Source organism: Ovis aries, chromosome 7 (genome assembly GCF_016772045.2).
Source record: "Ovis aries strain OAR_USU_Benz2616 breed Rambouillet chromosome 7, ARS-UI_Ramb_v3.0, whole genome shotgun sequence".
In the NCBI taxonomy this organism is placed as follows: Eukaryota; Metazoa; Chordata; class Mammalia; order Artiodactyla; family Bovidae; genus Ovis; species Ovis aries.
The window spans coordinates 73,784,086-73,810,838 of NC_056060.1; the positions used below are offsets into that span (position 1 = coordinate 73,784,086).

The following is a 26,753-nucleotide window of genomic DNA, read 5'->3' on the forward strand; positions in this document are numbered from 1 at the left end:
AAATGTGCTCTTAGTGCTCGCTTCGGCAGCACATATACTAAAATTGGAACGATACAGAGAAGATTAGCATGGCCCCTGCGCAAGGATGACACGCAAATTCGTGAAGCGTTCCATATTTTTAAAAATAAACGACCCAATCAAAAAATGGGCCAAAGAACTAAATAGACATTTCTCCAAAGAAGACATACGGATGGCTAACAAACACATGAAAAGATGCTCAACATCACTCATTATTAGAGAAATGCAAATCAAAACCACAATGAGGTACCACTTCACACCAGTCAGAATGGCTGTGATCCAAAAATCTGCAAGCAATAAATGCTGGAGAGGGTGTGGAGAAAAGGGAACCCTCCTACACTGTTGGTGGGAATGCAAACTAGTACAGCCACTATGGAGAACAGTGTGGAGATTCCTTTAAAAATTGCAAATAGAACTACCTTATGACCCAGCAATCCCACTGCTGGGCATACACACCAAGGAAACCAGAATTGAAAGAGACACATGTACCCCAATGTTCATCGCAGCACTGTTTATAATAGCCAGGACATGGAAACAACCTAGATGTCCATCAGCAGATGAATGGATAAGAAAGCTGTGGTACATATACACAATGGAGTATTACTCAGCCGTTAAAAAGAATTCATTTGAATCAGTTCTGATGAGATGGATGAAACTGGAGCCGATTATACAGAGTGAAGTAAGCCAGAAAGAAAAACACCAATACAGTATACTAACACATATATATGGAATTTAGAAAGATGGCAATGACAACCCTGTATGCAAGACAGGAAAAAAGACACAGATGTGTATAACGGACTTTTGGACTCAGAGGGAGAGGGAGAGGGTGGGATGATTTGGGAGAATGGCATTCTATCATGTATACTATCATGTAAGAATTGAATCGCCAGTCTATGTCTGATGCAAGATACAGCATGCTTGGGGCTGGTGCATGGGGATGACCCAGAGAGATGTTATGGGGAGGGAGGTGGGAGGGGGGTTCATGTTTGGGAACACATGTAAGAATTAAAGATTTTAAAATTAAAAAATAAAATAAAATAAAATGTGCTCTTAAAGACCACTGCCTTCCAATTATTTTATCCTTCAAATTACTATGCTTGCTTTCCAGAATAGGGCATGAGACACCCCGCGTTGTTCCTGACAATACAAAACTCCATTTTCTAGCACCTTACCTTACTGTCTAAATTTTTCTAACTTCTCAGAGAAAAATCCAAAAGTCCCACAAAAGAAAGAGGCTGGGGTTATTCCAGCATGTTCTACCCTATTCTCATAAAAGGCTTAACTTCTTCAGGAAGGGAAAAATCCATGGTATGCTCATGTAAGCACCTGCCCAGCCCCCCTACTCTGTTTGTAACCTACATTTCTGGAGGGCCAGGAAATATACTCTCCAAAATACCTTGCTTGTCCATTTTATGAAAAAATAAACTTGCTCTCCAACTTACCAGATAGTTATGCCCAGTCCTATTTCTACTCAGAAACATCCTCTCTTCTCTGTGTCACCCCTGCCCGCCTCTCCTGGCATTGCTCTTCCCTGAATTCTGCCTCAGGCTCTGCTCTTTCCCTTAGTTCCTCCTCCACTGACGGGCTAACCCCCACCACTTCTCTATTCATCACTGTAACTACATAGAATAACGTCCCTTATCTTCCCCTCACTTTTCAGAGGCAACTTTCTCTGCAGAAGTCACTAGATAGGCTATTTCTTGTTTTCATCTACAGATCAAGTTTGGCTTTTACTATTGTTCAGAGGCCAGCTACCTCTTGGAAAGGACCTGCTCATTGTTTTCTTGCCAAATTCTTGCCTCAAGCATCACTGTCTCTCAGAATTCCACATGGAAGACACTCATTTTCTCCACTTTTTCCTGCTAATAATGCACTGCTACGGTGTAATCGGCTTTTCCCTTAGAGAATCAACCAATAAATCCCTCTCTCTCATTTCTGTCCTCCTTCAGTAAAGAGAAGTCTGGGCCATAGAAACTAACATCGATTGAGCTGCTCTGCTAGAGGTAAGGACCCACTTAAATATATGACCGGCAGGACTTTCCAGTCATTTTGTCATCCATTTTCTTGGCAGGTTTTTCCAGAAGTATTGCTTACACAACTAACCATATTTTCAGTTTCTAGGTTAAATTATAAGGTGGGATAAAAGAGAAATCAAAACTTGAATGCTGTACTGTAACTTATCCTGCAGACTTTGCTGCCAGCCTGGGGGCAAGGTGGGAGGAGACAGAAGAGAAATATTCTCATCTCAGTGAAATCATAGTATTGGATAGTTCAGCGCTAGACAAGTCACAGCTGTCAAACCATTTTAAGTATATTGAAAACTCTCAACAATCTGTGAAGCAGTTAAGCCAGAGGGACTACAGCTTGTAAATGAAGCAAACAGCAATCATGAGTAGCTCACTGCTTCCTGAGTTAAAACCTGCTCCTCAGAATGTTTAAATTAAACTAAACCCATTGAAATCCCTATCAGATATGTTAAGAGACAATGTTTGCAGAAGAGAAGTGGTAAATTATTAATACAGTGTGGATATTACTATGCAAGTAATATCAGAAAAAAATGTTATATAGGTGAACTAAAGACAGTACATACATATGTATATATTGTGTTGGCCAAAAAGTTTGTTCAGGTTTTTCCTATGACGTTATGGAAAAATTCAAGCAAACGTTTTGGACAAACTAATACAATTATATAGACATGGGCACTTGCAGATTTACAGGGCCATACCCCATCCCAAAAAAACAGACTTGAAAATAAGATTTCCCAGAGAGAATTAAAGTTTAAAATCAATAGTCAAAGATGTGAAAAGCCACCTTAATGACACAAAGAGCTTTCATGCTAGCAAGACTTCATTGTAACCAAAAAACTGATTAATCCATTCAAAGAAAAAAATAAGTCTAACAAAGGTGGCAAAAGTAGTACCATAAATGATAACAATAGTCACATCACAATAACTTTATAAAGTTACAGTGCGTAACGATCTTAGGATGAAGATTCAGCTAAGATCACACAGCTAAGTAAGTAGCCCAGGTTATTCCGTCTATATCACTGACCCAGGAAGGACCACAAATAGGCAGGCTGTACAACTAAAGTAATTGTAAATACTTCTAAGGATTAGGGGCCGTAGAGATGAAAGGACATTTAAATATCTAACTTCCTAGCTCTAAATCCAGGCTAACCAAGCAATTTCAGGATCCCTTGGCTGCAGATATGGCCCTCTTGTTTCTAATGAGGAGAGAGGGGGAGGACTGCCATGCAGGCAGCACATGAACTTAGGGGATATGACCATCTCAAGGACTGTGGTTTGGGTGGAACAGAGGAGAATTCGGAACTACAAAGCTTTCCTCCTGAGCCCCTCCTCACTCCCAATGATCACTTGTCTACTGGGAGGCAGTGGTCGGGCAGGGGAAAAAAATTAATTTGAGAATAACAAAGGCAACGTAGTTATTACACAGGGTAGTGAGGTTTGGGGTGGGGGCTGGAGAGGGAGTAAAAAGGAATGTTCCTTAAGCAAAAAATGAACATTTAACCCCAGAGCTTATTATTTGGTAAAATAACAAGCATGGAAAAGGTTCCAGGGAAAGCATCAAAGCTTATTACTTAAGTAGAGGGGTTCAAGGAAAATGACACAGTACTGAGGCAAGAGTCCAAGTTTAGAGAGTTTAGTCTCCATTCCTATTAGGAAGACTGATCCCAGGAGAGTATTACAGCACAGCAGTCAAGAGGATGAGCTCTGTAGCCAGACTGGGTTCAATTCTCAGTCCTGACAGTTACCCAGATGAGAAGCTTCAGGAAAGTTTCTTAACCTCTCTCTACTTCCTTTACATAATCTATAAAATAACACGTAATAATAATATAACATATAATACAACAGGGTTGTTGTGAAGACTTAATTTACTCACAGTATTTGCAGCAGACAATTATGCTGCTAACACTGGAAGTTGTACAGGTGCTGGTCATCTTTCATTAGTACACATCTTTATGAAGAACCACTAAGGATTAAGTAATTCAAACACAATTCTTAATTGTGAAACCATTATAAAAACCAACAAAAACTGACACAAGAGAAAACAAAAAAAAACCTGAATAGGTCACATATGTATTTTAAAACTTGAAGGGGTGGGGGAAGGATGGATTAGGAGTTTGGGACTGGCAGATACAAACTTATATAGAATGGATAAGCAACAAGGACCTACTGTATAGCACAGGGGGCTATATTTAATATCCTATGATAAACCATCATGGAAAAGAATATGAAAATAATGTGTGTATATATATTCATCTATTCATAATTGATGTGTATATAGAGAGATACATATAATTACTATCAGTAGAAATTAACAGAACATTATAAATCGACTATACTTCAATACATTTTTTTAAAACAATGAATTCACTGCCAGAAACCTTCCCATGGAGAAAACTCTAGGCCCAGATGGTTTCACTGGTGAAATCATTCTAACAATTTCATCTTCATCTTTAGTTACCGCCATAAATAGGAGACCCTGCTCCCCTCTAATCTCATCCTATATTTTAGACAGCAGCACCTAGCAGAGCACTGCACATGTGAAAATTGAGCTTAAACCATTCTGGAGTCAGACTATGTCTCAAAATTTAACCAAAAACTACAGATCTCCTCCCACAAAAACAGGCAAAACACACAAAATTCTGTGCTCAACATCAAGAGGTCCACTGACACCCACGAAAATATTCAATGGACACACAAACATGCTAAACAACACTATTAAATGAGCATTAACAGATGCAGCACTGAGTGATAGCTTAATAACAGGACAGAGTGCCTGCCTGCCAGTTTCTCTACCCTCTGATACATTACAAATGGTAACAATCTACTCCTAACCTTGAGCAGTGATTTCTTCCTGATCTCATTCTAAAAATATCTTCTGGCAATCTTCATCATCATAACCTTACAGTCTTTACAAAATAACAAGAAATTCTTTCTTTAAAATGTTTAATTGTGGTGAAAGTCCCCAAGGTATATTATATTACACATAATATAAAACAAACTATTTTAACCATATTTAACACTTCAGTGGCACTAGTACATTCACAGTGTTGCACAAGTCTCACCATCATCCATCTCCGGAGTTTTTCACATTCCTCAACTGAAACTCTGACCCCATTAAACACTAACTGCCCATCCCCCTTCCCCATTCCCACACCACCCCCCAGGCCCCCTGGCTTCTACTTTCTGACTCTATGAATTTAACTATTCTAGGTACCTCGTGATAAGTGGTATCAACAGTTATTTGTCTGCACCTACTGTATATTCATGGAGAAGGAAACAGCAACCCACTCCAGCATTCTTGCCTGGGGAATTCCACGCACTGAACAGCTGGAGGGCTACAGTCCATGGGGTCGCAAAGAGTCGGACATGACTTAGTGACTAAACCACCACCACTGTATATTCAAAGTACCAATGAATTATTTACCTTCTAATTTACTAGGTCCTGTCTTTTAGACTTATCCTATCCTTAAAAATTTCCCAGTAAATTCATCACTTCCTAAATGCCTTTCCCAGATGTTACTCAATTCTCCTCCATTATTTATATTTCTAATCATGGTGGGCTGCCGTCTATGGGGTCGCACAGAGTCAGACAGGACTGAAGCAACTTAGCAGCAGCAAGCAACCCCACCTCCCCTATCCCACCACACCCAATGGCTCACACCTACAGATCTTATCTCCTCTGGGTCTAAACGGTCACCTCCAAGACAAATCCAGCCAGGATGTAGAGCATCTGAAGATGCAGGAAGATGAAAAATGGAAATTTCATGCTCCCTCTGGTAGTTATCATTCCCAAGGCTACTTTTAGATGGCTGGTATTTTATGAAAAGAAATCTCCCACGGTTCAGCCTAGAGAGGATGCAGTGAACTTAACAAAGCACCCATAAGAGTCCATGTAGGGAGACCCTCAGGTCTTTAAATTGCGGACTTCATTATTTTTCCACAAAACTGTTTTAGTCTATTAAGAGGCTAACCAGAGCGGTGATTTCCAGTTAAATCATAGAACATATAAAAGATAAAAATAGGGACTTTTCTGGTGGTCCAGTAGTTAAGAATCCACCTGCCAGGGCAGGGGACACAGTTCAATCCCTGGTCCAAGGAGATACCATGTGCTGCAGAGCAACTAAGCCATGAGCCACAGCTCCTGACCTACAGGGCTCTAAAGCCCAAGAGTCACAGCTACGAGGCCACGTGCTGCAGCGGAAGCCTGTGCAACCCGGAGCCCATGCTCTCCAGCAAGAGACGCTCCCGCAAGGAGGTGCCCAGGCACCACGACAAGAGCGGGCCCTGCTGGTCACAACCAGAGAAAACCCACAGCAACGAAGACCCAACAGGGCCAAAGAAAAGATAGGGCACTTCGATAACGAAGTAACGGCGTAATTTCAGAGTGGGCAAAACAAACCGAATGTGTGGACAAGAAACAATATAAAGGACTCAAGTAGAAGAAGAAAATGTTGTATTTTATCTTAAAATTACACTCACTTTGGCAAACCATGTATTCTATAATTTGAGACAGATATTTAACCAAAATGAAGCAGAAGTGGAGCAGACTCTAAAATCAAGAAAAGCCAAGATATATAGAGAAAATACAAAAATAATAACAATAAATGACCAATGAGATAAAACATCCTTCACTCAGGAAAGAAGGGATAGGATTTTTACTCTAATGAGGATAGTACACCCAAGATCCCACTACTGTGCGTGCAATCATTATCCACAGCCATCACTTCAACTTCCTGACACTTCACATACAACCCACTAGCTCCCCCTGAACCACTGCACCGAAGCACAATGATTCTCTGCTATCACCTGGGGTCCCAGCATTGTTCTTTTTCTCCCCTGCCCTGCGCTCAAGCTGATAATTATGAATAACCATCTCTAACCTTCCCATCAATGACTCCTATAACCTCAAAGATAATATATCAAAACTCAACTCAGCTTCCATCCAAAACCTGCTGCTAATCCTGCTGTACCTTTCTCAAATAGCAGCTCCATAGACTACCTGTTTTCCAAAGCTATCCGAGATTCCCTTCTCTCTCTCTAAACATCAATGTAAACGCTAAGTGGCTTCAGTTTTATCTCGTAATGAGGGTGGTGTGCACCTGCACTGGGGCTTCACTGAAGCACATGGACTTCTATTGTGGAGAACAGGTTCTACAGCACACGGGCTCGGTCGCTGCAGCAGTGGGTGGGCTTCTATAGTTGCAGCACGCTGGCGCGCTAGTTGCACTGCATGGGCTTAGCTGCCCTGCAGCATGCGAGATCAGTTCCCCAACCAGGGACCAAACCCATGTCTTCAGCACTGGAAGGCAGATTATTAACCACTGGACCATTATGACTTTTAAATGCCATCCTTGCCTCCCCTGCTTGATGAAAGTGAAAGAGAAGAGTGAAAAAGTTGGCTTAAAGCTCAACATTCAGAAAATGAAGATCATGGCATCTGGTCCCATCACTTAATGGCAAATAGATGGGGAAACAGTGGAAACACTGACAGACTATTTTTGGGGGGCTCCAAAATCACTGCAGATGGTGACTGCAGCCTTGAAATTAAAAGACACTTGCTCCTTGGAAGAAAAGTTATGACCAACCTATACAGCATATTAAAAAGCATTACTTTGTCAACAAAGGTCCGTCTAGTTAAGGCTATGGTTTTTCCAGTAGTTATGTATGGATGTGAGATGGACTATAAAGAAAGCTGAGCGCCAAAGAATTGATGCTTTTGAACTGTGGTGTTGGAGAAGACTCTTAAGAGTCCCTTAGACTGCAAGGGGATCAAACCAGTCCATCCTAAAGGAAATCAGTCTTGAATATTCACCGGAAGGACTGATGCTGAAGCTGAAACTCCAGTACTTTGGCCACCTGATGCAGAGAACTGACTCATTTGAAAAGACCATGATGCTGGGAAAGATTGAAGACGGAAGGAGAAGGGAACAGAGGATGAGATGGTTGAATGACATCACTGACTCAATGGACATGAGCTTGAGGAAACTCCGGGAATTGGTGATAGACAGGGAGGTCTGGCCTGCTGCAATCCATGGGATCGCAAAGAGTTGGAGACGACTGAGCAACTGAACTGAACTTTCCTCCCCTTCTCTACCTCTTCCCTGTCCTTGGTTCAGGACCTCTAAAACTTCTCTAATACAATAAGCCCCTAATCAATTCTTCTCTGCCTTCTCTCCAATCCACCTGGCCCACTGCCACCAGAATACAAAACTGACCGTATCACTCCCCTGTTCATAACTTTTCAATGGTTACCTACTGTCTGTAGATAAACCAGAGGTTCTTTCAGGTCCTTCTGGTCCATACCTGCATCTTCAACTGCCACCATTCACCTCTTCTCACTCCCCAGCACCCCCCCCCGCCCACACACACAATGCTACAACAACACAGCACTGCTTGCGTTCCTCTGACTATATCATGTGGTTTGGGAATGCCTTTGTATCATGTAATTCTCTTTCTCATTTCAACATTATTTCAACCACTGGAAAATATGTTTCACTGTTTTTGATAGTTGGGCTTTCCTCACTTTGTAAAGCCATCCCTGACCTTCCTACCTTCCCCCTTTCTCTCTGCTCCTTTGTTGCCTTCTACAAACTTCTATTAAAAATGGATGACATATTATTTGCTCACATGGGTGCCCTTTCTACCAGACTTTGACAGAGCAAGGCCCTGTCCTTTTTTAATCATTAAAATGTGAAGGTGTGGCTCTAAACCACTCAACAAATATTACCTGGGGCTAATTAAAACAATGCCTTCACCCATAAGATTTCCTCTCATATTTGAACTATTTCCCAGAGATGGTTTTGAAAAGGAAGATGTATGAATATAAAGAGTATAAAAGACAGAGTTTAAGTCTGGATAAAAAAAAATTAACCCAAGATTACTTATTGTTCAGTGGGCAAGTCATGTCCGACCCTTTGGGAGAGCTAGAAATGCTAAGAAATTTCTCAAATGGATGCATGGCAACAGAACCAGAAAAAAAACATGAGCATAAATGTGGTAAAAACACTGCCTCAAGAACAGAAGCCTGACACTTGACATGATACAAGGCAATATGTGCCAAAGCCTAAGGAACTAACAGTCCTGGTTCTCGTTTTTCATCAGATATGACCCCATGAGAAAGAAAAACATGGACGAAACCACTGACAGACTAGAAGCAACTACTTTGCACAATATTTGGTAAACTTTAAGGATGGCAGGATCCATTCTAAATTTCTTAAAATGTGTTGGTAGTTTTTGGAGCTGGATGGACATGAGAGACCACCACCAACTCCCTTCATTTACAAGGGGAGAAATGGGGCTTAGAGGAGCTTACCCAAGTCTCACAGTAGTTAAGTGGAAGATAAGAAATGAGGACAGTGGCTTCTACTTTATCTGGGGCTACTCGAGTTACATGCTACATTGTTTTATTTTGTTTACACATAAAGAGTCATTTTTCTTTCTTAATTCTAACAGTCTTTAGACTTTATTTAAATGTTAGAAATGGGTTCCCCAACTCCTAGATTACTTGCATCTGCCACTCTTTTCTTACCCTAACAGGAATAGCAGCTCTCAGAACAGTCCCATCAGGCTTTGGTGATAATGCTGACAACAGAACATGCTATCTTAAGTCATCAGTCACACTCGTTTGTAAAACCCAGCTATCAACTTCACTGATGTTTCATTAAAAGTACTACCATTTCTCTCATTAATCCTTCTGAAGCAATTTCATTTTACAGTAATAAGAAAGAGGAACAGGTGGGGACAGTGACTATTCAACAGGCAGGATTGGAATGAGAGAATCTGAGGACCAGAGGCAGTGGGATAGAACACATCCAGCCAAGAGAGCAAACAGGAACTCTGGGCTCCTCCAATGCTTATAAAGTCAAGTGCCTAAAAATGAAACCATCCAAGTATAGTTAATAGTACTACTGACTAAACGCTGGCCGTGTGTTAGGGACTATTGTTGTTCAGTCAGTAAGTCATGTTTGACTCTTTGCAACCCCATGGACTGCAGCCCACCAGGCTCCTGTGTCCATGGGGTTTCCCAGGCACGAATACTGGAGTGGGTTGCCATGTCCTTCTCCAGGGATCTTTCCAATCCAGGGATGAAACCCCGTCTCCTACAGTGGACGTGGATTCTTTACCATTGAGCCACTGGAGAAGCCCTTTAGGGATTATACCAAGAGCTTCACATATGTCATCTCCAATCCTCACAAAATAACCAAAAGGTAGGTAAAATACAGATGACGAAAATAAGCAGTAACAGCACCAGGATTTCTACGTACAAGGGGCTCACAGGTGGCAAAATGGAAGGGAATAGAAGATAAGGAGGGACTTAGTTTCAACCCTTCTTATAGAGGTAAATCCCTGTTTACTAGATTGTATGTGTATCTGAGGTGGTAAGAACCTTGATGTACAAACAAAGCGTAACAATTTTCCTTAGTGGACTATTTATGGAGCAGGGTGGGAGGGACTGTAGCCACTCTTCCCTCCATCCTACCCATCTCTTGGCACCTCATGTAAACCGAGGACATTAGAGATGGAGGGCTCGGTCCAAGGTGATGGAGCAAGTAAGTGAGCCAAGAGCTGGCATTTGAACTCAAGTTTGTGTGGTTTCAAAGCCCTTTCTCTTTCTACTCTACCATACTACTTCCTTCTCTGTAAATCCCAGACTAAGAATCATGTAAAATTAGCAGCAATTTCACAAATCACAAGATGTGAAAAATAAATTACACCTCCAAGAACCCTCAACTATCATCTAGAAAGTCAATTATCTAACGCCCTAGAATAGCAGGCATGCTACAGATTCAATACTTCCTAAAACAGGACTTAAGTACATTTTAAGGTATACATTCAGAAGCAAATGACAGGAGTCATTTTTTTGTTTTTTTACATTTTTTTGTTGAGGTTTGAGGGTTGTGGTGGTGGCGGGGGCGGGTGGCGCGGCACAGATGGATGGTGAAAGAGAAGAGAAAATGGTCTCTCCTTTGAGACTCAAGCTGCTTTAGGACCAAGATGATTCACAGGAATGAATGAATTTTTTAATTATGCCACATACTGGGTTTAAAACTGGATATAACCCAATAAATCCAGTATCTTCATCATAATTTGAGAGCGTGAAATGCCCATATTTTAAGTGGGAATACGCTTTCATTCACTCATTCAACAATCTCCAGGTAGGCCTGGACTAGGATATTACAGAGGTCACAGGGATGTTCCTGACATAGTTCCTGCTTAGGAGTACTCAGCAGTCCCTAGTCTTTATGGCCAGGGACCAGTTTCACGGAAAACTATTTTTCCATGGACTAGAGGGCGGGGGGGGATTGTTTCAAGATGATTCAATTACATTACATTTATTGTGCACTTTACTTCTAATCTAATGCTGCCGCTGACCTGACAGGAGGTACCAGTCTGTGGTCCAGAGGCCAGGGACCCCTACAAGTACTTATAATCTAAATAGAAAAATCAAACAAATGTTTGAAAGGATTAAAGAGCAGCCAATGAACAAACTCTAAAGGCTGGGTTGTCAAGAAGTAGTAGAACTGAAGGATGGAGAAAACACTGGACTTTTCAGGAACCAGTGGTAGCACTTTAAGCCAGCTCTTGAAAGCAAGCGTGGGGAACCAGTATCAGAGGCAGGGGGCCAGGGAATTCACAAAAGTCCACGAAGAGGGGAAAAGTCAGGCTATTAGAGAACAAATCCACAAATACATAGATGTTCTCACACAAGGGCAAACTGATATGCGTACAAAGATATTCATGCAGTTATGGTTAAAAACATTATGGCACATCCACACAATGAAATGCAGCTGTAACAATGAATGAGGCAGGTTAGTATGTACTGATGTACTTACGTAAGCGAAGAAAGCAAGATACAGAGAGTGTGTATAGTATGCTACCATTTGTGTGTTTACAAAAGATAATGTTTATACATATAGGCTTGGATATGCTTCAGTATTCAAAGACTAGCCATGGAAAGATGCAGAAGAACGTTATAAACAGTGGATAACTCTGTTGGCTGAGAACACAGGTAGGTTAAAACCAAGGGACTATGCTCTGAAGAAGCAGGTGGACTAAAGAAGATCCTAGTATCAGGGTAAGAGGGCTGGAGAACAGGTCAACTCTAGAGCCAAGGTTTCTCACCAGTGGCATTACTGACATTTGAGGCCAGATAATTCTTTGTTACGGGGGCTGTCCTGTGCATTTTAGGAGGTTTAACAGCATTCTTGGCCTCTACCCCTTAGATGCTGGTAGCACCCCCCTCCCAACCCTGATTGCAGCTCCCAAAAATGTCTCCAATGCCAAGGTGCCCTGGCAGGGAAAATCACCCCTGGTTGAGAACCACTGCTCAAGAGCCACAATGTAAACATGTAAACAGTTAATGTACAAAACACTGTTTTACATTCCTGTAAATAAATAAATGCAATAGACATTCCAATATGAATCTGAGGACTATACTGGACACTGTTTTGAAATGACCTTCATATATGTGTCATAGTTTCTCAAGCTGTGATAATTCAGGTCCCTTCCCGAATCTGAAAACTACTCATTTTTAACCAAAACTACTCCATCTCAGATGTTTCGTTTCTGCATTTGTTGAATATGAGTGATACAAGTTACACAAAAAGACTAAATACATTTTCAGCAGTACACAGAGGGTGAGCCAGATCCCCAGTGGGCTTCCCAGTGATGCACCAACCCCCTTAGATCTCTTCAGCATAATTTCAGGAGTTAGTAGACCAGCGCCACCACCTCCAAATAGCTTATGCTCTCTAGACCCAAGATGTTCTAGGAGGCCAAGAAAGGCAACCCTCTCACAAAAATCTAACAGCAGACTGTATTTTGGCTCAGCTTTTGAAAATCTAATATAATTATTGATACAATAAGAACATAATTTCTTATACTAATAATGTTTCTTCTCATAACTCTTTAACGACCACACAAAGTACAAGAAGCTGTTCAAAAATAATGAAAGACATCACTCCTGACTGTAAGATTATAAAGTGAATGATTAGTTTATAAAGCCAAGAGAGGCTTTATCTAGGTTCTATCACAATTTCATTAAGTTTAAAGCCATTTCTAATATACCACAATGAATGGCGGGGGGTGGGGGGAAATCAAGGCATCCAACAGGCTTGTATATTTTTCGAACACAGATCTAAAACTTTTGCTGATTCTCCTGTGTCTTTTCTTTTCCCAATGCCAGAAATCCAGTAACACTCTGGCAATCTTGGTTTCGTATTTTGAAGTCAATGATTCCTCCAATACTGTTGTAGGTGAAAAGTTCTGGATTTCATTCTCATGAAATCATGCTCTTCAGATTCTAGTATTGTGCCGACTACTTGTGCTTAGCTCTCAGGAGGTTGGCTCTCATTTGTGGAGGTGACCTCCTGTGACCTGACTCTGCAGTAAATACACCTGTGCGTCCTTATGGAAGGTGCTTACATGTGTCCGCGGCGAAAAAAAGAAACTCACCATTCTAACTACTTCAGGGTAAGTCTGCTCTGTCAAACAGCCTCTGCTTATTGTAATGTAGTCCACCAGTTCATTAAGAGTGGAGCGCTTGTATTCTTTCATTTTAAGATCAGATAGCGTGTCCATGAAGTCAAAAATGACACAGCACTGCTGAAGTTTCTTTAGGAACAGTTCAGGCTGCTCTGAGGATGGAACGTCTAAGAAAAAAAAAGGAAATGGTGTAAGTCTGTCATCAATTTCTAGGTAACAGGAATTCTCTGTGAAAGTTAACTTCAAAAGCAAGCTCAAAAAAATAAGAATTTGCATGACAACAGTGTTCTTTTAAAACAGTTACACATGGACAGGAGGAGACACCACATCCACTACTGCAGAGACCTTGTCTTCAGAACCTGCAGGTTCCAACACAATGGGCAGCGTTTGCTATTCCGCCACCAGAGACCAACCAAGATCCCAGAGCCCTTAGAGAGGGGAAGCAGATTTTAACCAAAAACATCCCAATGTCTACACTCTTAAGCCAAAAACACTGAAAAAGGTCAAACGTTCCATTATAACGTAGACACAGACGTTTTCACTGTTGGTTTAAATTAATTTTACTAAAAAAATTTCAAAGCAGAAATGTCAGTTGATTCACTTTAATTTCACGCTGACATCCTTGGTATTTAAGGCAACTGGTGTTGAGTGTTTATATTTTTTGTTTTGTTTTGGCTTGGTATCTGTGAAGCTTTCTTGTCAAAGACACTCAAAAGATCAACAGAATGAAGCAATACAGACTCTCTCAAAAAGGGCACATCCGTAATAGGACAATGCAAGCAAACTCTACCTAAACCTAGGCTCTCCTAGGCTCTCCCTCTTGACCCACCTTCTTCTCTTACAGGGGTGAAAACCACTAACATGTTCATTAATGTGTTTAAACATCTGTTCTTTTCCTACAAACAGCAGGTCAGACATTTGGTTTGGTGTCACTAAAAAATATGCAGAAATTTTATACTAAATTCCCCAGCTAGAATGGAAACCTGACCCAGAGTTGGACTTGAAAGACACCAACTAATAGTAAATAGTTCATCCCACTTCTATCTACTTTCCACTACTTTATTCCAGCAAACTGGAGCTTCTCTGGAAAGGCAGTGATATTATGACAAGAGAACTTCTGCTGCCTTCATCCAAGGCGATTAAATCATAATCCTCAGAATACTCTGAGGTAAGCAGGTGGCATCATTATTATTATTCTCCATTTTTCACAAAGAAAATTAGAGACAATCATGGCGGTTCCACAATGAAGAGTTGTGAAGCTAGGCACAGGACCCGAGTCTCTAACCATACTCCCATCTTTCCTCTGTACGATTCAAGAAGGACTCGAACAATGTTTGTCCAGTCACTTGCAACCATCCTCAGTTGCCAATCTCCCAGGAAATGCACTACAACGGCCTCGCAGCACAGGCCACCTGATTCGAAGACTAACAGCACCCATCTTACACAGTCACCAGCAGCCCCAGCAGAGGGGTGGACAGGGCTAGACTGCTAGTCACAGGATCCACTTGGTCCCTCCTCCCATGCCCCCTCTCCTCCTCATAACCCACAACCCAAGTGCCAGCCCATGTACCCGGGACCTCATGGATCATTGCCCCCAAAACTGATGTGAAGTTTAGGTGAAGCGTAACGGTATCTGAAAGTATCACATTTCTCTACCAGATGTAAGGAAACAAGAAATAGCCGATCATTTTTAAAGGTATACAGCACCACTGCTATTCTCAGCAAAAACAAGTTACATATTTAGAAAGTATTCTCAACCAGTTGCCCCTCTCACCACCACCCCCCAAAGTCCCCCCAAAAGTCTAACATATTGACTTAGTGAAAGTGAAGTCGCTCAGTCGTGTCTGACTCTTTGCGACCCATGGACTGTAGCCCACCAAGCTCCTCCATCCATGGGATTCTTAGGCAAGAATACTGGAGTGGGTTGCCATTTCCTTCTCCAGGGGATCTTCCCAACCCAGGGATCGAACCCATGTCTCCCACATTGCAGGCAGACGCTTTAACCTCTGCGCCACCAGGGAAGCCACGTCAAAGAATTTGAATTAAGCCATGAGATGTCTTATTCTATTCCCTTAAACTTAATCACTTTCAAAACATCTAAGCTTTATAAGGACTAAATTAGACAAACTAAGCATTCTCTTTAATTGCTATCTCCTTCAGGTGTTTATATAAACAAACAAAAACTAAACAAGGCTGCTTATCAACATGACTCTATATCCTTAACCAAAGGCTAATTAAATGAACAATACCATCATGGTTAATTACTGAAGTCTTCTAAGTTCTAAATCAGATCCCACACCTCAAAGTGGAAGAGGAGTTTTGACGCTGCACAGAGAACAAGAAAAGGCTTACTAATGTATTAAAGTCTTCAGGACAAATTTTAATGAATCCTACTTTTGATACAATAATTTTGATAAAGCTTAAATACCAGGCCATGTACAAGGAGAACTCCTTAACTCAGCACATATGAATTATAACAGTTTTTCCTCCAAAAAGCAAATCATCATTTAACAATGATTATTCTTTGTGGTCAGTGCAATGATACTCAAATAATTCACATTTGGCTATTTATAAAAATACAGGCAGTTAACATTTAGTCCTCTTTCTTAATTTTAAACAACTGAAATTTATTCTCTTTTAATCCAAATTGCTATAATGTCAAAGACAAATGTGAAGCAGGCTATTCAGAGCTGCCCAATAATGATAATAGCTCACATTTATTGACCACTATTAGATACAAGTACTGGGTAATATTCTAAGCATTTTACATATTTTATATCTCACTTAGTCCCAACAACAACCCTATGCAATAGGTACTATTTCCCACTTAACAGATGAGAAAACCAAGACACAATGAGATTCAGTGACCTCCGCAGAGTCTTAGAGCTAATAAGCAGTGGAGAAAGGATTCAAACTCAAGCTAACTGACTCCAGAGCCTGAACTCTTCACTCTGTGCAACAATCAAACTCAATGAAATGCTGGAATAATAGCATATTCCACAGAGAGGGTATGCACAAAGAGAAAAGAGGAAGAACACAGAAAGAAAACAACCAATTAATTTCCAACATGCCCTCAATATAAACTATGATGCTGAACCCCTCTAGGCCATTTCCCAGAAATTAACACATACAGCAACAAGCTATGTTTATCCTTTATCACAGACTAAATTCCTCTAAAATAATCTCTTTCCTCTAAATTTAAGAACTTAAATAACCAAGACTGAAGAAAAAAAGGAGAGTCAAGACAAAGAAAAAAGGGGAATGGTGTCCTCAGAGAACCAATCCCATTATAACAATATTTAAAAACTGTGTTTTCATTTGTGCTGAAGGATGCCCTAACTCACAACGGTCCAAGCACAGGGCTCTTCGTTCGGCACTCAGACTGCCCCACATGGCTGTGCTGCTCCTACCCCCCTGCCCTCATCCTCCCTAGTTCCAGCGGGATATAAGAGTAGAGTGTGAAACGGTGGGACTGGCCAGGATCCGAGATGAAACACCGAGTCGTGCAGACGGTTCCAGTGATGTAAGTTTAATGTCTACAGAACCAGTCCCAGACGCAGATACAAATATTCTTTTCTAAAGAAATGTGTAAAAAAAGGATCAGGTACTAGGCCATAAAGAAAACCTCATAAATGACGAAAAGAAGAAATCAGACAAGCAGTACATTTTGGCCACATGCAGTAACACTAGATTTTAACAACTCAAAACTACCCACCTCCCAAATCGAAACATTCAGTAACTTAGATGAAGAAAAAAAAAATTATAGACATTTCAAAATAAATGTAAACTAGAAAAACTAAGGGTCATTGCAGAGTCCCAAAGCACATCAGGCAGTGGATGCTTGTGTCGTCTCTCTTCCAGTGGAAACCTCTGTCCTGCACAGACCGTCCCTACCCCCAGGAGAGGGATTCCATAAAATCATAACCATAAATAATGAAGAATCAGTAAGCAGTTATATAATACCATGAAGGTCATTAGCACAACAACCCATCCATCCAATGTTGGTATTTGTTTGAAGGGAAGAGTCAACTGATCTAATGATCTTAGCTTGATAAGATTTCATAAGGTCAGATTCCACTATACTGGAACAACTTGTAGAATTTAAGCTGATTTCCAGAATATGTTCCTCACCCAAGAAGATAATGACCAGTTAAATGGTCGATCTTGACACTTGCATTTCTAACTTCAGTGTCCCTGTCTTTCCTTTTCAGCATTAAGTCTTTTTCTCACACATGCTTTTTTCTATCACCATCTCTCAGCATCCTATCAATTTTCATTAGTAAGTCGAAATGATTACTCTCACCTCCAAGGTGTTCATACCCAAAGAATTTTAAAATTTACAAGCCCCAAAGTATTGGGAAAACAGGCACAGAATTCAACAGTAGAGAAAGGATGTAAGTTCAGATTAAGAGCCAAAGATTCTCCTTATATCTAAAGAATAGTCAACGGGTGTCACACACACTTAGTTATACATGTAATACACCCATGCACACACACACACTCACACACACACACTACTCACCCTCATTATGATTTCAAGGGATGGATGTTTATTGTTTGTTTATAAATGGAAGAACACTCTTTCCTCCCTAATCAAGAGCTTCCATTATTCCACCCCTTCTAAAGTCTGGGACACAGAATTATGGACCCAATATCAGCCCATCTTCTCTGAGGGACTGACTCAATTCTGGACTCTGCAAAGAAAAAAGCAGCAAAGGCAGAAGAAATGAAACACGAGCTCAATGTCCTTTGGGTTTGGTACTCCAGGACGCCAGTTAAACGAAACTGTTGAAAATCACTGCAACTTGCAAATAAATATGCCAACTGAGTAAATAAAGCCCACATCATTAAATTCATTAGCCACAATATCACAGGAAGAAAGCAGATTGGTTTTTAGAAAATAAAATAAAATAAGAGATGTGGGCTGATAATGCATTTACACATAAGCTGTGTAAATGTATGTAGATAAATATTTCCATAAAATGGTCATGTTTGTATTGGAAGTTAAGCAGTAACATTGTTTGAGCTCCTAATGAATAATATTTATAACCAGTTATGTCCATTCAAAAGATCTGGGGAAAAAAATTCTAAATTAACAATGCTTTCACCTGAAAACACCCTAAGCTATTACTCCTTTAGCCCTTTTACATCTATTTCCCCAACTCGAAAAACAACAACAAAAAAACAGGAAGTACTCAGCATGTCAATGAGGTCTCTGATCCCTCCACCTCCTCCTTTAGAACTTTCCCTAAGGCAAATACATCCCCATCCAAGTACGCTATCAGTCCCTTACACGTGACCATTCAAAACTTCAACAAAGTCACAGCATTGTATCTGTATGGGTATATGAGAATATATTTACAGAAAACTAGTCTCACAGCACTGAGAAGAGCTTGCCTGAGCGTTGAAGACTGAAGTGCGGTTTGTTGGCAGATGTGGTAAAATACCTAAAGTAACTGTTAGTCTCTCAGTCATGTCCGACTCTCTGCGACTGCACGAGCTGTCGCCTGCCAGGTTCCTCTGTCCGTGGGATCTTCCAGACAAGAATACTGGAGTGGGTAGCCACTTCCTTCTCCAGGTTTCTTCCCAACCCAGGGATCAAACCCAGGTCTCCTGCACTGCAAGCAGATTCTTTACTACTGAGCCACCAGGGAAGTCCCCACTTTTGTCATACCTACTTCAAAAACAAACCTAAAATGAATCCTATTTTATTCATGGAACTATGCTTCTATTAGGAACTGCTTTTGATACTTGAAAAAAAAATCAGATATAGCCAACAATATTTCACCAAAATAAGACCACTATAAATCCTTATAATGAACCAAATAATAAAAGTAGGCTTCATGTCCTATAAACTGAACCCAAGCATACCATGTTGGTGTCACAAGACAGTTCCATATAAATAAGCAAATAAGAAACTGATGTGAGCTAAAATAAGTATTAAGTATCTGACCATCCCAATTACTTTATTACTGTGTTCCAAGTAGGGGCTCCAAAAACGTTTATTGTTGATGATGCTTCCACTACAAGGTATTTATATGTTATAAAAGTGTCTCATGTGATTTCAATGTGTGACCACAGCTGAAGACCACGGTTTTTAAAGTAATCACTTTAAAATCCTTCTTTCATCTGCTTCACCTTTGAAATTTGCCCTCAGTTTATTTAAAGCTAACAGTAAAAACTTTTGGTTTTTAACCAAAGGTCCCTGGCAACACCTACAACAGTGCAAGTATTCCTTCTTGCCCCTGGCTATAAATACGTGAATGTAGAGTTGGCTGCTTTCATAACTCTTCACAATCTATTAGGAAGGTCGAAAAACACTTTGCTGATTATTAGCACACACCTTTTTTTAGCTTCAAAAACATAGAACTACTACACCAATAAAAAAATAGTATCAAAAGATGACCAAGGTGTTAAGTATTAAACAACAAACTGAAAGGCAGTTAAGACCAGTACTGATACTTTAAGGTTAAAAGAATGATGACAATGATAAGGAACATTTACTACTGCAAAGCACTGTACTAAGCTCTTGACACACATTATCCTATTTAATCCCTAGAATATCTTATGAATGGCCACTATTAATATCCCAGTTTTTCAGATGGAAAACAAAAAACAAAAAATAGAGCCTAGACAGCTAAGTCATCTGCCCAACATCACCCACTACTAAGAGCTGTAGCTAGTATCCAAACCTAGATAGTCTTAATCCAGTGCACACACCAATAGCAATGACGATGACTGGGATAAAGAAAAGCAATTCACCACCACCACCACCACCACCACCACCACCACCACCACTGGAGCAATGGGTGAACTATCATGACTGCTTGTTGGTTTAAGAAAAGTATCTAAAAGTAAAGGAAAATCTGATACACTTTTCTACAGGTATTTACACATTTTAAAACTTTAACATAAGCGAACAATGGTAGGTGGATAAGTTTTAAATAATAATAAATTAATTATTCTTCCAAATTTGGACAATCAACATTTGTTATTACTCTTTCATGGATCTCTCCAGTTATCCTTTCCCCAAAGCTGACAAATATACATGCTAGTTTATAAGCAATACCCAAAGGTCTCCACTAATGCAGAAAAATGGCCTCAGCACCAAAACCACAGGATCCAGGGCTACCATATTGTTTCAACACTGTGTTCTAATCAGAATAAATGGGAAACACACACGTGCACCCACACATATAAAACTTCTAATAAATGTTCCCAATTTTTCACAGTTCTCCCTCATGCTTGACCTTCTAACGCACTGTAACTTGTCAGGACAAGAAAAATAAAACATTTAAAAATTCCTAGTTACAGATGTAGACTACGTTTCTGTCTCCAAACTTACTCACAGGGTAGAAGGCACCACAGCCTCTGACTAACACAGTCTCTCTACTATCAGTCCATTACCATTTGCAGAGATGAGACTAGGAAAATAGGAACCAAGGCCTTTTCAATAAAAAGAATTCCTGAAGCATGCTGGGCTATGCCAAAAAAATGAAAGAAGAGCTGCAAGAATTATAGAATGTTCTAAAGTATCCCTGACAGTGGCTCCCTCTGAAGATTTTACCAGTAAAATTATTAAAAAGAAGAGGCTGACTTTCTTTTATTTCAGGAAAAGACACTAAAATAATAACTAGATATCACTTATTTCCACTATAATTTCCTAAAATGAAAGGACCTTTAAGGATAAAAAAAGAAGAGAAAGCTCAAACTTAGAATCAAAAATAATCCTTCCTCAAAAAGGAGGGTGGCAATTTTCCACACATACGTACACACATGCATTCACATCTGCACATGTGCTAGCATGCACACGCACACACACGCGCGCGCGCACACACACACACACACACACACACACACACACACACAGAGTCATGTATTCTCTCTCAATCTGCTTTCCCCTCTACTTGTTTTTTGATTTTGCCCAGTACCAGCAACAACTCTTCCACTGATCGTCCGCGTTTGGGAACCTCTGGGCCACATCACTTCTTTGCTCCAACATTTCTCTAGTAGCATGGATAACAGTCTCAGCTGTAATGACAGTACTAATTTCAGTTGTATTTAGATGGTTGTAAACGCTGAGAAGATAATCATACACCCTGCATGAGTATAGGAGTATCTCACTTTATAGCAGCCATGAAGTCCTGAAATCCCATAACATAAAAATCCCCCATAAAACTTTATATATATAACTCCATTCAAGGACTTGCCACATTACATTAGGACCGCTTTTTTTTCCCCAAGCCAATGAATCATGTGTCTTGTTCCTCTTTTAATGCCCCCCAAAAGAAGTTTCTGGAACATGATAGGTACATAATAAATGCAGGTTGACTTTATCAACCGAATCTTATTTTCCTCTACTTTCCAAAGGTAAACTACAGCTTTATTCCTCTAGAAAAAAATTATACTGAAGAGGGGAAAGTTTAATATATTTAATAGAATAAATTATTTCCTAATATTTTAATAATACCAAAAGTCACAAAATGCAAATTTTAAAACTAAAATGGAACAAGTATAATAAGTCAGACAGAAAAAGACATATTGGAGGTTACCACTTATATGTGAAATCTAACAAAGTCAAACTCAAAGAAACAGAAACGAATGGTGGTTACCAGAGGTGAAGGGGTGGAGGAAATGGAGAGATGATGGTCAAAAAGTATTAACTTCTAGTTATAAGATAAATAGGTTTTGGGGATCTGAAGTACAGCATGGTGTAACACTAAATAAGGATATATTATATACTTAAAAGTTGCTAAAAGAACAGATCTTAAATGTTCTCACCACAAAAAAGAAATGGTAATTATGTGACCAGATGAGGTGTTAGCTAACTCCACAGTGGTAATCACTTTGCAAAATATAAGTGTAGAAAAATCAACATACCATACACATTACACTTACACAATGTTATACATCAATTATATCTCAAGAAAACTAGAAATAAATAAAATTTTAAAACTAGGTTGGTTTTTAATGACACAGTATTTATGAATTTAAAAAAAAAAAGTGCAGCTTAATTGACAAAGACCTAAGTTCTTTGAACCATCTGCCCCTATTACTATCCAAAATGATTATGTCTCACTTTCTAACACTTTCTTCAAAAAAAAAAAAAAAATCTGGCTGACTTTTAAAATCAAACAGAATGGTTCATCTTCACAGATGAGAGGAAAATACAACAAAAAAAAATATTCAAAATGAAGATGAATGCATGAAACTAATGAAGTAGTATTATTTGGAATGCCCTTCATAGCAAACATAAATCTAGTAATCTTGTCAAGTATATCATTAATAAATGAAAAGTGGGAGATCTGGTGCAAATGTCACAGGCTTTGCATTCATTCTCCAAACAGTCACTGAACACTCATTGAGGTCCAAACACTGCAGGGATATCACAAGGAGGAAAAGTGACAAAAATCCCTTCTCTCACAGAGCTTTACATACTAGAAGGAGGAGATAAAATAACTGCAACTAAAAATAATAAACACATTGTATGGTATATGCTGGAGACAGGCAGAATATGTAGGACAAGGGGGATGAGGCCTGTTGGGTTGGACGGTATGATTTTAAGTGGAATGTTTATCTGGAAGATGCTGTCTGCTGTGCTTAATTTCTCAGTCATGTCCAACTCTTTGCTACCCCATGGATTGTAGCCCACCAGGCGTGGTTTTTTCCAGTAGTCATGTATGGATGTGAGAGCTGGACCATAAAGAAAGCTGAGCACTGAAGAACTGATGCTTTTGAACTGTTGGAGAACACTTGAGAGTCCCTTGGACAGCAAGGAGATCAAACCATTCAATCCTAAAGGAAATCAATCCTGAATATTCCTTGCAAGGACTGATGTGAAGCTCCAATACTTTGGCCACCTGATGCGAAGAACTGACTCATTGGAAAAGACCCTGATGCTGGGAAACATTGAAGGCAGGAGAAGGAGACACAGGGGATGAGACAGTTGGATAGCATCACTGACTCAACGGACATCAGTTTGAGCAAGCTCCCGGAGTTTGGACTCTCCAAAGGACAGGGAGATTTTTCCGATGGACAGGGAAGCCTGGCATGCTGCAGGCCATGGGGTCACAAAGAGTTGGACATGACTGAGCAACTTAACTGAGACTCCTCTGTCCATGGGATTCTCCAGGCAAGAATACTACAGTGGGCTGCCATGCCCTCCTCCAGGAGATCTTTCCAACCCTGGTATTGAACCCAGGTCTTGCACATTGCAGGCAGATTATTTACCGTCTGAGCCACCTGGAAGATGGATTTTGAGCAAATACTTGAAGATGAGGTAATCAGAGAGTATCTGAGGGGCAAGTGCCTAAGCAGAGGGATAATAAACCCAGGGGACCATGGAAGCAGGGAGTGCAGGTGAATCTGAGTATCAATCAGCAAAGAGGCAAACAAGGCTGGAGCCTGAGTGGAAAGTGGGGTGATGGGTCAGAAGAGTAAGGGATGACGGGCTGCAGGAGATCAGGTCGGGCCTTGAAAAACACAGTAAGGACTTTGGCCTTGACTCCAGTCCCTGGAGTAGGAAATGGCAACCCACTCCAGTATCCCTGCCTGGAGAATCCCATGGACAGAGGAGCCTGGCGGGCCACAGTCCATGGGGTCACAAAGAGTCAGACACAACTGAGCATGCACACAAGGCTTCCAGTTCTGAAGTGGAATCACACTTTTATAGTTTATAAAAGACACTGGACAAGCCACTTACTTTCTGAGCATTAGTCTCCTTATCTGTAAAATGTATTGCATAGGGTGGAGAGAGGAGTAAATGAATTAAGTGTCCTGTAGGCTGTTCATTCCCTTCCAAAAGCACTTTCAAAAAGTTACCATTTACTTCACAAACATCGTATCTACAGCATACATTATCGAATAAATTCGACATTTAAAATCCTATTAAAACTATTTTCTGTACAGAAGGGCTTACATTTGCTTTTTTGGCTCATCTTCATTAATATTTTAAAAATATATACAAAATACATTCTGAAGTGCTTTCAGAAACATTAATTTTTGAAATTTTATTCTAATAATATCAAACTTCAATTAAATAAAGGCTGTCTCTTTAAAACCCTAAGAAAACAATAATTTATCTTTTCTATATTTGGATTTTAAGGAGTAAATCATGAAAATCATACTCAGATAAAAAGTAACTAATAGAACAAATTTCCGGGATATGTCCAAGAGTCAGCACTGTTGATGCCCAAATTTCAGCCAGGTTCAAATATATGAGCAACAAAAATCTTCTAAAAGACTATTTTCACTTATTCCATGATTATAAAGTAAGAAATAAATTAATGGGATTATAGCTTTTTTCAACAAGCACTTACCCTTCAGCTGGCCCTCCCCCACCAAAAGAAAAAAAAAATGCATTACTTCAAGTATTCAGTTAATTGAGCACCACCACCCCCCACCTCTTCCCTAGGGATTACTTCTACAAGGGATTAAAAAATGGCCTATCTACTTTCCATTTGTTTTGAGGATTAACATCAGTGGGAATCAGTTCAGAATGAGATGAACCTCAGCTATTTTAATGGTATGATATGAAGTTAAAAACAAATTAAATAGATAGACATCACATTAATATCAATTAAGCCCATGTCTGCTATTTAACCACCATTTCCTCTATTTCACAATTTACAGCTGACACCAAAGACATCATTAAACTTAAAAAAAAAAAAAAAGATTTAAAATATGAAAAAAGAATCAATCCAGTGTTGCAATGCCAGCTTAGAGATGCTATTTCTGAACCTCAGCTGGGAGTTTTAAATATGAGACCTTAAGCTCCTGAGAGTGACACAGGACTGAGAGTACAGTGAAATGACCTCTAATCCCAAGAGTAACAAAGAGTGTATATGTATAATTAAAGTCATAATCTGGACAATAAAATCCAGCAATGGCATGCAGTACACCTCACTAACTGTGGAATGTGCCTATACTTCATACAAAGGATATTACTTAATGAATAGAAATTAAAGATAAATGTAAAGCCCATATATATGTATATATAAGGTTTGAGGAAATCCAAAATTCAAATTTGAAACACCATACTGAGAAAAATGAAGTCAATTTTGAAACCTTATTTCCTATTATGTATAAAAACAGTAGTCAAGTATAAAACAATGAACAGGAATTTACATGTATGTATTCATGTATCATGTACATATGTATGCATAAACACAACTGTGAGCGCATGATTCCAAAATGGAAACTTAGAAAACAGTAATACAAAGATTTTATAAAGACACAGAATGAATCTGGAAAGCTTAACAGCTTCAGAGCAGAGAAACATTTTAAAACACTGAACAGTAAGATATACCAACTAGAACGAGGATATTTACAACATAACTCCCTTCTTTGCTACTGACTTCCTGGCCACAAAAATCTGTCACCAAAGGTAGCAAGAGTCACTAAAACCTTAAGATAAGCATGCTAATGATGAAACTCTAAGCACGTGTTTTTAATGAATCTAAATATAATTCAGCATTCTACAACCAATGCAGTACTCTAGGGCTTAGCTAATGTCACTGGGTAGTACAAATATTTTCTCTTCAGTCATACTAAAAACGACTTTTAGGACACATATTCTATAATTGTATTTTCCACTTAAGGAGGCAGACCAAATGTGAGACATAAGATCTGGCGTTAATAAGAGTGATATCACTAAACTGGACACTTAAAGTCTACTATCTCAAAAGTCTGTCAGTTGTAATTCTGAAGGAACATTACATAGATGTTTACAATTTCACATTACGCTGATTTCCTTCAGCACAAGTGGAAACTTTCTACATTCAATATACCAGATGGCTGAGATTATGCTGTAGGTTCCACGCTCTGAAGTCAGGGGTCTGGGCTCTAAGCAGACTCCACTGTTTGCCACTTGTCAGTTTGGAGCAGTTTGCCAGTTTGTCAGTTTGGGTGACAGTTAAGGCAATGGGCTACAAAATCAGACTGCTGGATTCCAAGCCTGTCCTTGCCACTTCCTAGCCAGAGAATCAGAGGTGAGACTCAGTCTATCGACTCCCTCAGTAATGCGGGCATAATAGTTGTTATTGTTTAGTCACTAAGTCATGTCCAACTCTTTTGAAAACCCACAGCATGTAGCCCACCAGACTCCTCTGTCCATGGGATTCCCCAGGCAAAAATACTGGAGCAGGTTGCCTTTTCCTTCTCCAGATCTTTCCTATCCAGAGATCGAATCAACATCTACTGCATCTCCTGCTTTGGCAGGTGGAT

The 26,753-nt window shown here is 39.9% G+C and overlaps 1 protein-coding gene and 1 non-coding gene across 3 annotated transcripts in view; one reads left to right on the forward strand and one right to left on the reverse strand.

The window, feature by feature from the left end:
- Nucleotides 1–26,753, reverse strand: part of PPP2R5E (protein phosphatase 2 regulatory subunit B'epsilon) — a 158,533-nt gene that overhangs the window by 62,215 nt on the left and 69,565 nt on the right. For both annotated transcript variants that reach the window (XM_004010710.5, XM_012181791.4), the window contains exon 3: nucleotides 13,500–13,696. In XM_004010710.5, coding sequence (XP_004010759.1) covers nucleotides 13,500–13,696 — 197 coding nt within the window. The remainder of the gene's footprint in view (nucleotides 1–13,499; nucleotides 13,697–26,753) is intronic.
- LOC114115966 (U6 spliceosomal RNA) lies at nucleotides 14–120 on the forward strand. The gene has a single exon (XR_003590066.1). It is a non-coding gene; the product is annotated as a U6 spliceosomal RNA (small nuclear RNA).